The 12,901-nt window shown below is 42.1% G+C and overlaps 1 protein-coding gene across 1 annotated transcript in view; it reads left to right on the top strand.

Moving 5' to 3' along the window:
- Positions 1 to 12,901, top strand: part of MTBP (MDM2 binding protein) — a 146,817-nt gene that overhangs the window by 79,661 nt on the left and 54,255 nt on the right. The window contains exon 17 of the mRNA XM_082257933.1: positions 10,969 to 11,064. Coding sequence (XP_082114059.1) covers positions 10,969 to 11,064 — 96 coding nt within the window. The remainder of the gene's footprint in view (positions 1 to 10,968; positions 11,065 to 12,901) is intronic.

Below are 12,901 nucleotides of genomic sequence, written 5' to 3'. Positions count from 1 at the left end.
AGGCCTGGGAGGAGGGAAGGCTGTGACCTGGAAGTGGGCCATGGCCTAGTGGTTGAGGACCTCTGGGTTGAAGAGTCAGTCGCCTGTACCCAGAATATGGCAAGAACACGGTTTTACATATTTTTAACAAGCAGTAAATAAAGCAAAAGCAAGCCGCCATGACCTCTCTAGCTGCTTGTAATTTGAAGTATTTCATTTTTAAAGATCGCAGAAAAAGACTGTCCTTACACATGGTGCTGACGTAGGAGTGCTGGATCTTCCTAGCAGAAAGTTCCTGTAAAAAGTATAAAGTATGGTGCACATGTATACGCTCATAAATATTTTGGCTCTAAGAATGTCAAATACTCAAATCATGTCATCTACAATTCAAGGGGAGGTGGGATTTAGATGTGTATTTGCAACCAGTAATGTAGATTGTATTTTTTTTTTTTTTTTACTGATCTAAAGGCAGCACTAGTTTACGAATATTTCTGCGTCTGTGTGTGTATAAGTTCATTTGAAGCAATGGGCTTCTTTCCGATCAGGAAAGAAAAAAACATTCAAGAAAGGAGTGTTTTTGGTGCCCGTGTGCAAGAGCTCTAAAGTTGGGCCCCTTTCACACAGGTCCGATCAGGTGCGTCTGTCTGTTTTTCCGGGGGACCTATTTGTGTAAACGGAACTGTGTCCATTTACTCCCGCCTACTTCCAATCTGTTCCGCAAAAAAAAAAAAAAAAAAAAAAAGGAATGGTATCTATCCCCCTTTGTCTAGGTGAATCGGAGGACAGTCAGATATAAATGGACACCTAAGTCAGTTTACACCTGACCATCCATAGAGCAGAGTGGGCTGTGTCTGCTTTGCAGAAACTGACGAACACGGACCTGTCATCCGCCCGCTCTGCTCAGATCAGCAGGCTATTGGTGCACAGATCCCCGGCTAATCTAATCTGAGTTCGCCCTGTGTGAAATGGGCCTTTGTTTCAGTTAATTCTGTTTTTCCATCGTTTTTATTAAATTTAAAGTAAGTACAAGACTCAATAACAAAACGCACTTGTAGTACTACACATGCAGTGTAGCAGGTGCAGATTAACTATCATATCATAACAGGAAGGTTCTGTAGACCCAGTCTGAGTGCAGGGGACAATACAGTACACAAAAAATAAGAAGCAACCGATAAACCGAAGTCTATTATTATAGTAGAAGACAGTCCAATCTCTGATGAAAATCTGCACGCTGATAAGATATCGTATTAGATTTCAAGCAGTGGAGTTTACACCAGCCCAACAATGCAACAAATCCACATAGGAGGACTATAATCCAGGTAATTTTAGTTCTATAATAGACACATGATGTGTGTTTATACACTGCTCAAAAAATTTTAAAAGAAACACTTCTAGTAGAGCTGCATGATTCTGGATAAAATGAGAATCACGATTGTTTTGCTTAGAATAAAAGATTACAATTCTAAAGAAATGTTTTATTTTAACCACTTTGCCGCAGTAGTACTCCGGTACATAGCGGTAAAGTGGCACGATCCCGTCTGACGACATAGACCTACGTCGCCAGACTCCTCCCCCTGTAGGCGACGCTCGCGCTCCGCCGGAGGCTCGCTCCCGCTGTTTTTATTCACAGCGGGAGTCGGGCCAGGGGAGGAGCGGCGGCGATCGCCGCTGCTCTGCCCCGATCGTCGGGGAATCCAGTTTGGAGATCCGCCCGCCTGTGTAAAAAGAGCGGGCGGATCTCCTCAGTGACAGATCGGAGTGTTCAGCATAGCTGGACATCCGATCTGTCCCTGTCTCACACAGTCACCTCCCCCCCCCCCACACGTCAGTAAGCACCAGGCATACATTAACCCCTCCCTCTCCAATAAAATTAACCCCTTCCCTGCCAGTGGCATTTTTACAGTAACAGTGCATATTTATAGCACTGATTACTGCAGTAATGTCACTGGTCCCCCAATGTCAGTCAAGGGTCCGATCTGTCCGCCGCAATGTCGCAGCCCCGCAAAAAAAATCGCAGATCGCCGCCATTACTCGTTAAAAAAAAAAAACACCAAAAATGACATAAATCTTTCCCTTTGTTAGTAAACGCAATAACTTTTGCGCAAACCAATCAAAATACGCTTATTGCGATTTTTTTTTTTTTTTTTTTTTTTTTTTTTTTTTTTACCAAACATGGGTAGCAGAAAACAAATTGGCCAAAAATTTTAAAAAAAATTGGTTTTTACATCTTTTTTGGGGGGAATTTCATATAAAAAAATGTTAAAAATATTGTTATTTTTTCAAAATAAACGCTTTTTTTTGTTTATAGCACAAAAAGTAAAAATCGCACAGGTGATCAAATACCACCAAAAGAAAGCTCTGTTTGTGGGAAAAACAGGACGTAAATTTTGTTTGGGTACGGCGTCACATGACCGCGCAATTGTCAGTTAAAGTCGCACACCGCCGAATCACAAAAAGTGGCCCAGACGTAAGACAGCAAAATGCTCCGGTGGTAAAGTGGTTAAAGATTTACAACTCCTAATCAGGCTATCAAACAAGATGGCAATAAAATAAGACCTAATACTCTGTTTCAATCAAATTTGAAATGTAATGTGTACAAAGAAATAAAAAAAATTACCATTTAAGTTATGTTAGGGTTTATTTTTTTTACTCACGGATACCAATGAATGATACCTACTGAAATTGTTTTGTTTACACTAAAGCTGTTTGGTACAAAGCATTGAAAAGTTATTTTTACAAATGAAACTAATTTTTTAAATTTGGGATTTTTTTCAATGTGAAAATGTGTTAAAGGTGTAAAAATGAACAAAGCAAACAGAAAAAAAAAAGTTTTAGTAGTTTTTTATAAACTGGTAAATAAAAAAAAATAATAAATCCGTAAAAAAAACTTAATGGAGAAGAATAGGGAGTTAATAAGGCTAATTAGAGTAAGTGGAGGGTTAATAAGGGGTTAAACAAACAATTTTTTATTTTTTTTTCTTATCAAAACTTTTTACTCGGCAAGGTTGCTTTAAACTGACTTCATTTGCAGACCGCAGTTCACCCCTTCGATCTGTAATCGAGCAGAAAGATGTTTCTTTTTATCAGTGCTGAGCAATGTTGTTGATACGTTTCCGACTTTTTTTCTTTTTTTTTTTTTTGGCAACTGTGAGCAGGAAACTGCTCTGCACTTGTTACATGAATCGTGGAAATGCTGTATTAAGATCGTGTGGTGGGGTTAAATCAAGATTGCGATCTTTTAACGATTATTTGTGCAGCTCTAATTTATAGCATTAATTCAATGAAACTCCTGGTATTTTGATCTGGTCAGCTAAGTAGCAAAGGGGGTTGTTCAGTTTCAGCTGCTTTTAGTGTTAATGAAATTAATAGGTGCACTAGATGAGCAACAATGAGACAACCTCCAAAACGGGAATGGTTATACATGTGGCATTTTTTTTCCCCTACTCTTTTTTTTTTTTTTTTTTTTTGTGACTGTTTTTCACTAGTTTTGTGTTTGGCTAGGGTCAGTGTCACTACTGGTAGCATGAGGCTATACCTGGGCCCTATAGAGATTGCACAGGCAGTCCAACTCCTCCAGGATGGCACATCAATGCGTGCCATAGCCAGAAGGTTTGCTGTCTCCCAGCACAGTCTCAAGAGCATGGAGGAGATTCCAGGAGATAGCTAGTTACTCTAAGAGAGCTGATCAGAGCTGTAGAAGGTCCTTAACCCATCAGCAGGACAGGTGTCTGCTCCTTTTGTGCAAGGAGGAACAGGATGAGCACTGCCAGAGCCCTACAAAATGACCTCCAGAAGGCCACTGCTGTGAATGTCTCTGACCAAACAGTCAGAAATTGACTTCATGAGGGTGTCCTGAGGGCCCGATGTACTCTAGTGGACCCTGTACTCCTTGCCCGGCACGGTGGAGCTTGATTGGCAATTGCCATTGAACGTCAGAATTGGCAGGTCCACCACTGGCTGCCTCTTTAACATGAAATAAATAATGACGTATCTACCAGAGTGCAGATATATAGATATAGCAGATAGTGGCGCTACAAATAAAACACCCGTGAATAGAGCAAGTGCACAAAAGTCCAGTAAAAAATTATAATAACATTAAAAATCCTTAAGCAAAAACTTAGAAAGCATAAGTGACCACGATAATTCAGTTTCCTCCAGCAACTGCCCACCACACCACGTGCATAGGTGACACCACTACCCTTCAGAACTCACCAAAAAAGATTGACAAATATTCTCATATTGGCAAAGTAAGCAAACACCCACAATAGGGTTGATGATAATTCACAGCTGGTGTCCTCCTCAGTGATTGATCCATAACAATGGCATGTGTATAAGAAAAAGAAAATACAGATAGTGCAAAAAAACGTATGCGTATGACATGCTTTATTTAAAACCAAACTAATCCACATACAATGCAGTCACATTATGCATAGTAGCAGAACAACTGGCATATCTTGGTCACGGAAGACCGAACGCATGTAAGCCGTGTCTCACCCAACCACACTCTATGTCCCCGGGTATTGCGTAATATATCACTTCCGGTTGCCGTACAGCCACGTCCTGGACGCGTTGACCGCCTGCACGACCAATTGTTAATGGCCATTGTCAAACCCTACGCTGATGCAGTGGGTCCTGGGTTCCTCCTGGTGTATGATAATGCCCGGCCTCATGTGGTGAGATTATGCAGTCAGTTCCTGGAGGATGAAGGAATATATACCTTAGAATGGCTCCCATGCTTGCCTGACCTAAATCCAATAGAAGACCTTTTGGGACAATGTTCACCGCCAGGTTGCACCTCAGTCTGTTCAGGAGCTCAGTGATGCCCTGATCCAGATCTGGGAGGAAATGCCCCAGGACACCACCCGTTGTCTCATTAGGAGTATACCCAGATTACGTCAGGCATGCATATAAGCACATGGGGGGCCATACATACTACTGAGTACCATTTTTTTTTTTTGTTTTTTTTTTTAAGTTGCTGCAATGAAATTTTGGAAAAATGGACTAGCCTGCAGCATTATTTTTTCACTTTGAATTCAGTGGGTTGATCATTTTAATTTCCATCCGACACCCTGAAAATGTGGCATCCTTTCGTTCCTAACACATTACCCAGTCCATATCAGTATAGATATCCAGCATGATATTTTTCCCCATTGAGATCTGATGTGTTCCTTAAAGCGGAGTTCCTGCCACGAAAACATTTTTAAAAAAAATACCCCCGGGACAGTCAGGGCTAGTACATTCCACAATGGATAGCCTCTGTACTGTCCCGGGTCACACTTACTGGTCGATCTAATGATTTGTCTTCTGTCAAATGGGACTGTCGGAAAATGTTCATTTGATCAGCCACTGCAGCGCTGATTTGTGTGTTCTGACAGAAGAGGAACCTCTGCTGTCAGAATGCAATAGCATGGCAAGGAGGATTCCTCCATCCACCTCGCTTGTTTATTTTTGATCAGCCATCTACTGTATAGCCAGCTGAAGGTCCCTATCCTACTTGCATACTAGGGCAAATTTAGACAGGAATCAATTAAATTAGTAAGGTCACCTTAGCAACTTTTACCTTTTTTAGGTAAGCTTATATTGAAGCTTACCTGTGGGTAAAATGAATATCTCCTAAAAGTGCACTATTTCGGAGATAATCCAGTGAGCAGTAGCCGGTGACATCACCGGTGCATGCACTCTGAAGAGACGGCATACTCATGTGCTGCAGCCCTGACTTCTGTTAGCATGCGTGGAAGTGACGGCTCAGCCATTCAAATATCCCGGAGCCTGTGAACCCAGAAGGAAAACAGGGTGATGACTGAATCTGTCAGCGGTGACTGCACGCTCCTGGAGGAATCTGTTCTGTAGGCAAGTCTGACATATTGTGCGGTGCATACTAGCACATTATGGCTTAAATCTGCAGGGGGGGCCTTTTTTTATTTTATTTAGTACGTTTACAACCCCTTTAACCTAGTGTCCTGGCTTGCATTTTTGAACCGAGGACCCTTGTAATGCAAGACAGAAGTGCTTACCACTATGCACTGTGCTGTTATCCTCCTTTTACTGTTGTCATTTTGACACACAGATGTACTAGAACTGTTCTAGTATTACCAGTTTAAAGGTTTTAGTTGAAAGAGTATTGCATATGTCTCTGAAAAGAATAAAAGTAACTGCGTTTTTTCTGTAATTGTTTCTGCTGATGTGATGGGTTCTCTTTAAAGATTTTCTCAGGATTATTTTTGTTGCTATATCTGGCTCTCATGTTCTTTGGAGATTGGTTGTTACATCTGTCTCAGGGAAGTTGTGACACTGCAGCAGACATGGATCATCCTTGTACAAGTGTTAAAAAAAAATCTTGCAGTTTGGGCCATGCTTGGCACTAAGCACACCATATGTGTGATAAACTGTCTCTTCCCATTAGTCTCCAGGAGACTGTCCATCCTTGGAGATTTCCGAATACCAGAAGTTCTGCTTTCCCTGTGAAGTTACAAATGTTGGAAGATGCTGTGGTGATACCATACAACAGATTAATCTTGGCTGCTGATTTGGGGTACTTTAAAGTGTATCTAAACCACAAAATGAAACCTGTATTATATCCTAGCTTGCTGGTTCAATATTTACTAAACCCACAACCCTAAAATCAGTCTGTATAAGCAGTAAAAGCATGCTTGTGATTACTCCACTGTGGAACCTAAGGAGTTAATCCTCTGCATTGTTAAAAAAAAAGCGGCTTGATCTGGCCTTCTCTGATCCTCCTCTTATTTTTCTGTCCCCAATCCATCTGATTGAACAGAGCCTTTGGGGGGGGGGGGGGGCACTCTGCACATGCTTGGTTTGGTGTATATTGCTTGAGAGGTTTTTTCTTTTTTTTTCTTGGGAGGATGCATGTGACTAGCACAGGGTCAATCCGCACTGTCCGGACAGAGGGTCAGGGGTCATGCAGCATCGTAGGACAAGCTGGGGAGAATGAACCCTCCCCCTACAAGCATTGACTAGACACTGAAAGAAGTCACAAGACTGCTATATACTGCTGATGGAAAAAAAGGTGTTTAGCAGTTTATATTTACTAAAATAATGTAATTTCCATGTTGTGAACTGCGGGAAACCAGGAATAGCCAATGCAGGCTCCTGGGGTTAGTAACCCTTTACGTTGTAGTGCTAGTTCGTTTTTTTTTTTTTTTTAACTTTTCCTTTTTTCACCTGATGATCCTGCCAGCAACACATTTCTAGCCATAGGATGACCGCATACACTCACTGTACTGTATCTATAAGGAAGCAGTGTTGTCGCATACACACTTGATGAAAATCGGACGAAATATCCTCCGATTTTTCACTCTCATGCTCAGCGGTCATAAGTTTTTAGTTGACAGTTCATAAATGTTCACAAAATTTCTCGTCTTTTTTTTTTTTTGGGACATTTGTTTCTAGACTTCCGGGTCGTCAGCAACTGCAGATCATGCGCGGTCTTTCGCATCCGATTTTTCACGGACGCACTGCATACACATTAAACGAAAATTGGTTGTCTGGGGACGGACGATAAAAATTTTGGTGTTTGTCCCTCGGTTTTTTTTCGTTGAAAATGTTCGCGTCGGCTGCTGAAAGTTGTGTACACACTAGGCGAAAATCGTATGATTTTACCTCGGACGGGAATTTTTGGCAGATTTTCTACTAGTGTATACCCCACTTAAGCTTCTCTCTCCTGATTTGAACTGCAAACATCACCCAATCTCCTTATCTCTATAACCTAGGGAGGCGGTCTTATGTAGTTCACAAAGGAAAGCTGCGAATAGTGATAACATTGTTTTAAGATTTCGGTTAAGTGCGCTAAAGTTACAAGTACACTAGATTTCTGGCTGGATCACCCTCTCTATATATCCTGTTTTTACTGTTTTCGTAAGTGAAAGTACAAGAAAATCTTAAATGTTGGGTTTACATCAGAACAGGAATAGTAGAGTAAAATCTTCCTGTGGGGGATACTAGTTCTGTTGACACTCCAGGATTCCCTCACTTTGGAGGGATTTCCTCTCCCTTTCTGTTTTGGGAATGCGACAGGAAGTAAAGGGAAATCTCCCCAGTGGGACGCAGATGTCAAAAAAGGGATAGAACCTTCCCTTACTCTTTGCCTTCGATACTTTTTTTTTTTTTTTTTTTTCGGGCTTTATTGAGGATTAGTCTTTCTTGAGGAAAATGGCATGACAAATAATGACCGTAACAAATAGGCAAAATCTCTACATGGCGTACACAACAGGTAAAAGTACACAGGTAACTATTGAGAAATATGAAACATTTGAATAAGGGGGACCCGTACTGTAAACAGTATGACTCAAATACTGGGTTGATCCAGCCAAGAACTTGTGCAAGAGAAGTATATATTGCATCGTTCATGGCTGCCAAACCTTATGTTTCCTAGGGCACCCCCAGTTGATATGTCAGTTAGTACATGGGTAATGCAGCGTTATTGGAAGACTCCCATGAGGTCACCAAAAGTGGGGTGGGGGCAGTTTGGTGACACTTTAATCCTGCCAGAAGACTAGTGAGATGACAATGCTGCCTTTGCCCCTCTGAGCTTCAAAGCAGTGTTGTCAGCCCTTCCTTGGCTCTCCTCCTGCATTACTACAGAATACCTTTCCATTATATTATAGGGTTGAGAAGAGGGGGCAGTGTTGTCATCTCACTACAAGAAGGTAGGAAATGGGGAAATGTGCATCTGATAGTATAACTGCATGCGCGTGTATGTATGTAATATATACACTTTTTTATATAAATATTTATTTGCCAAGACCTAAAGGGAGAACTGATCACCACAGGACTTCAAAATTCTTAAGATTATGAATTTTTAGTTGTCTTAGTTTTCTAAGCAAACATGGATCTCTCCTTCTGAAACTGCTACTGCCCTGGCTGTCATGCAAGACTGTCTTTAGTATTGATACCAGAGGGTCAGCATAGAAGCCAGGTTGTATCATTTAGCTACTTCCTATAGCATATTTCTGTCATGTCAGTTTTCCTTTGAATTATCATGCAGGCTTACCTGCTTTTTATAGATTTGGCTTTATAATAATCTGCAGGCTTTTACAGTGCATTTGCAAAGTTTTCACAGCGCATCGCTTTTTCCACATTTTGTTGTGTTGCAGCCTTATGCCAAAATGGTTTAAATTCATTATTTTCCTCAAAAGTCTACAAAAAATACCCTATAATGACAACGTGAAAGAAGTTTGTTTGAAATCTTTGCAAATGTAATAAAAATAAAAAATGAAACCATTCCATGTTCATAAGTATTCACAGCCTTTGCTCAATACTTTTGGTGAAGCACCTTTTGACACAAATTACAGCCTCAAGCCTTTTTGAGTATGATGCTGCAAGCTTGGCACACCTATTTTTGGGCAGTGTCTCCTGTTCTTCTTTGCAGCCCCTCTCCAGCTTCTTCAGGTTGAATGGGGAGCGTCAGCCATTTTCAGATCTCGCCAGAGATGTTCAATCTGGTTCAAGTCTGGGCTCTGGCTGTGCCACTCAAGGACCTTCACAGAGTTGTCTTGTAGCCTCGTCTTTGTTATCTTGGCTGTGTGCTTACGGTCATTGCCCTGTTGGATGATGAACCTTTGCCCAGTCTGAGATCCTCTGGAGCAGGTTTTCCTAAAGGATGTCTGTACATTGCTGCATTCATCTTTCCCTCAATCCTGACTAGCCTCCCAGTTGCTGGCGTTGAAAATCATCCCCACAGCATGATGCTACCACCACTATGCTTCATTGTATGGATGGTATTGGCCAGATGAGCAGTGCCTGGTTTCCTCCAGACATGGCCAAAGAGTTTAAAATTTGTTTCATCAGACCAAAATGTTTGTTTCTCATGGTCTGGGAATCCTTCAGGTTCATTTTGGCAAACTCCAGGCGGGCTGTCATGTGCCTTTTTACTGAGTGGCTTCTGTCTGGCCACTTTACCATACAGGCCTGATTGGTGGAGTGCTGCAGAGATGGTGGTTCTTCTGGAGGTTCTCCACAGAAAAATGCTGGAGCTCTGTCAGAGTGACCATCGGTTCTTGGTCACCTCCCTGACTAAGGCCCTTCTCCCTGATTGCTCAGTTTGGCTGGGCAGCCTGCTCTAGGAAGAGTCTTGGTGGTTCCAAGCGTCTCCCATTTATGGATGATGGAGGCCACTGTGCTATGCTGCAGAAATATTTCTGTACCCTTCCCCAGATCTGAGGAGGCTAGCCTTATCCCTTTTAATGAGGTTGTAAACCTCCCAAAAAATTAAAAAAAATAAAAACCTGAAAGGCAACGGCATAATGAGGTAATATGCATCACATACTAGCTCATTATGAAATACTTACCTTAAAATGAAGCCCCCGCAACGCTGACCACACAACACATACACGGCTGACCATGTTAACCCGTCTTTATTCTGGGTTTGCATCCTCTGGCTATCTGATTGACCGGAGCCGTGATGTCACTCCCACGCATGCGCACGGGAGCCGCTGTGCACGGTACAGGGCTCTGAAGGAACGGCATGGGCGGTCATTCCTTCAAAGTGCACATGCCAGTGATGTCACTGGCTGTATGTACAGTAAATATCTCCTGCTTGTTTAGGAGATGTACCTACAGGTAAGCCTTATCATAGGCTTACCTATAGGTACAAGTTAGAGGACGCTTTACTTCCTCTTTATCATGGGCAGGTGTCTAGTGGGCTTTTCTAAACAAACACACATGACAATGTGTAGAATGTGACAGAGACCATTCCGTGTCCTCTCCAGAATTTTTATGCTTTTCAGCTAAGTGGAATGAAGGCATAGCTTGGGTAGTCAGAAATACACTGCAGTATTAAATTATTATACAAACGGCATACAGTATAAAAGATAGCTACATAGCTGTCTGTCTCTGGAAACACCGGTATTAAATGGTATTCATAGGAGGGTAGGAAATCAAGGTATCAACCAGTAAAAGACTGAAGAAAATCTTTAATAATCACTATAATAATGTAAGAATTTATTTTTTTTATTTTTTTTTTTCTTGCAGCGATAATGTCTTTCTTCTAACACCCCAACTTACCCCACGAAAGTTGAGTGGCCTACCTTTTGCTAAAGCCTCTGAATGTCACTACCACAACCTTGAGTAAGTTTTGTATGTTTCTCAATTTTTTTTATTGCCTTTGTTTTTTTTATTACCAGAAAAAGTGTGTAGGATTTAGCTGAGCTGTCTGGGAAGGGGTTGTGTGGAGCGCAGTACAAAAAGGGCAGAATTACAGATTCTTCCACAGATAATACAGTTTGAGAAGTATGTATGCATTTGCCTGTTGGTATAGAACAGTGGTTTCCAAGCTGTGGCCCTTTGCTTGCATTTATCCAGCCTTTGGGGGACGATTTCATTCACTGACCCCAACAAAGGGGTAAAATTCCTACCAATGACCAACAATGGGGCACATTTCCTCCCACTAACCCCAGTGATGGGGCACAGTTCCTCCCACTGACTCCAACTATGGGGCCGAACGACACCAGTTATGGGGCACAATTCCTACCATTGAAAAAAATGATGGGGTACACTTTCTCTCTGACCCCAAACATGGGGCATGGTTAATGCCAACTAATGCTGGAACATACAATTTCAATTAGAGGCACAGTTACTAGAGTAGCTACTACTGTGCTCTTGAGGAAAAACAAATCTCTGTGCATCAGCTGCCCCTTTTGTGTCCAGAGGTCATTGATGCCTAGATACCCAAGCCAAAATCAGCAGCCTCGACATGCCTCAGTTAACTTGACAATAGCAATAACTTACTTGTAATCCTACATTTCTCTTTGTTCATTGACAGACACACCTGATCTTCATAACCGTTGGGTTATACTGCCCCCTACGGGAGTAGGACACTAGGCAGAAAAAGAATCTGGCTATGCCTATGGGCAGTACCAGGGGGAATACTCCCTCTCTCTGCTATTGGTACTCAGATTTTTTTTTTCTGCCTAGTCATGAGAAAGGACATTGTTCCTTGCTGGGATCTCTGGTCCTGGAAACATTTTCCTGGATCTTTCCTGTGAGATCTACAATCAACTGCCGGACCGGGCAACGGGCTGGATAATCTAGATCCAGTGGTCACCCCAGTCTAGCCAGTGAGCATCCGCAGGCCTCAGCCTCTCGCTAGGTCGGCTGTGACATAGCCCCACTGGACGGGGCCTGGCCTGCGAATTAAACACCTTGGGAGGTCTTATACGACCGGGTCTTGGCCCGAGTTGCAGCGTTCCTCCTGGCCGACAGCCCCCCATTTAGATGGAGAGGGGTTCTGTCTGGAGCGGTGCCCACCTTGTTCCTGGTATGGTGAGCAGCTATCCCCGTTCTCTGGTAAGAAAATTGATGGTACTATCATATTGGGCATAGACCGTTTCTCTGCACATTGGAGAGGGAGTAATGTCTGACCTGCGATCTCGACTTGAGACCCGTTGGATTCATGACCTCCAAAAGGTATACTCCCTTTGATTTGAATATTGAATGGGACGTCAATTGTTTTGTGACTTAACAGTAGACGTCTGTATTGCATTGGAATTTTTTATTTTTATTTTTGTTATTTTTAATGATATTCTTTGCTTAAATTTTTTATGTTCATTCAATGTCACTTTGCTTGAATTTTAATTGTAATATTGTTCAATGATCACCAGATGGTGCATCACTATGTGCCTGGTTAGGGTTTATTTGGATTTAAATCCTTTTTTTTTTTTTTCCTTCGTTTGGAACGCATCCGAGATATGATTGAGTAGCATATGTCCGCTTCTTTAAGGTGAAGTGCTAGCTAGGAGGTTTTTTTCCGGTTCCGGTCAATTCCGAATTATGCATTATTTAGAGCGTGCTTGCGATGGGTTGACACGCCTCTGATGACCTCTATTGACAACGAAATACATAAGGCAGGAAGGACATGACGCAAGCACGCTACACCGCGGCCATTTTTTTTTACAAATAGACACGC

Source organism: Pelophylax lessonae (assembly GCF_965119305.1).
Source record: "Pelophylax lessonae genome assembly, chromosome: 5".
NCBI classification, from domain to species: domain Eukaryota; kingdom Metazoa; phylum Chordata; class Amphibia; order Anura; family Ranidae; genus Pelophylax; species Pelophylax lessonae.
Note: the sequence above shows the minus strand (reverse complement) of the source record. Positions and strands in the feature narration are given on the sequence as shown.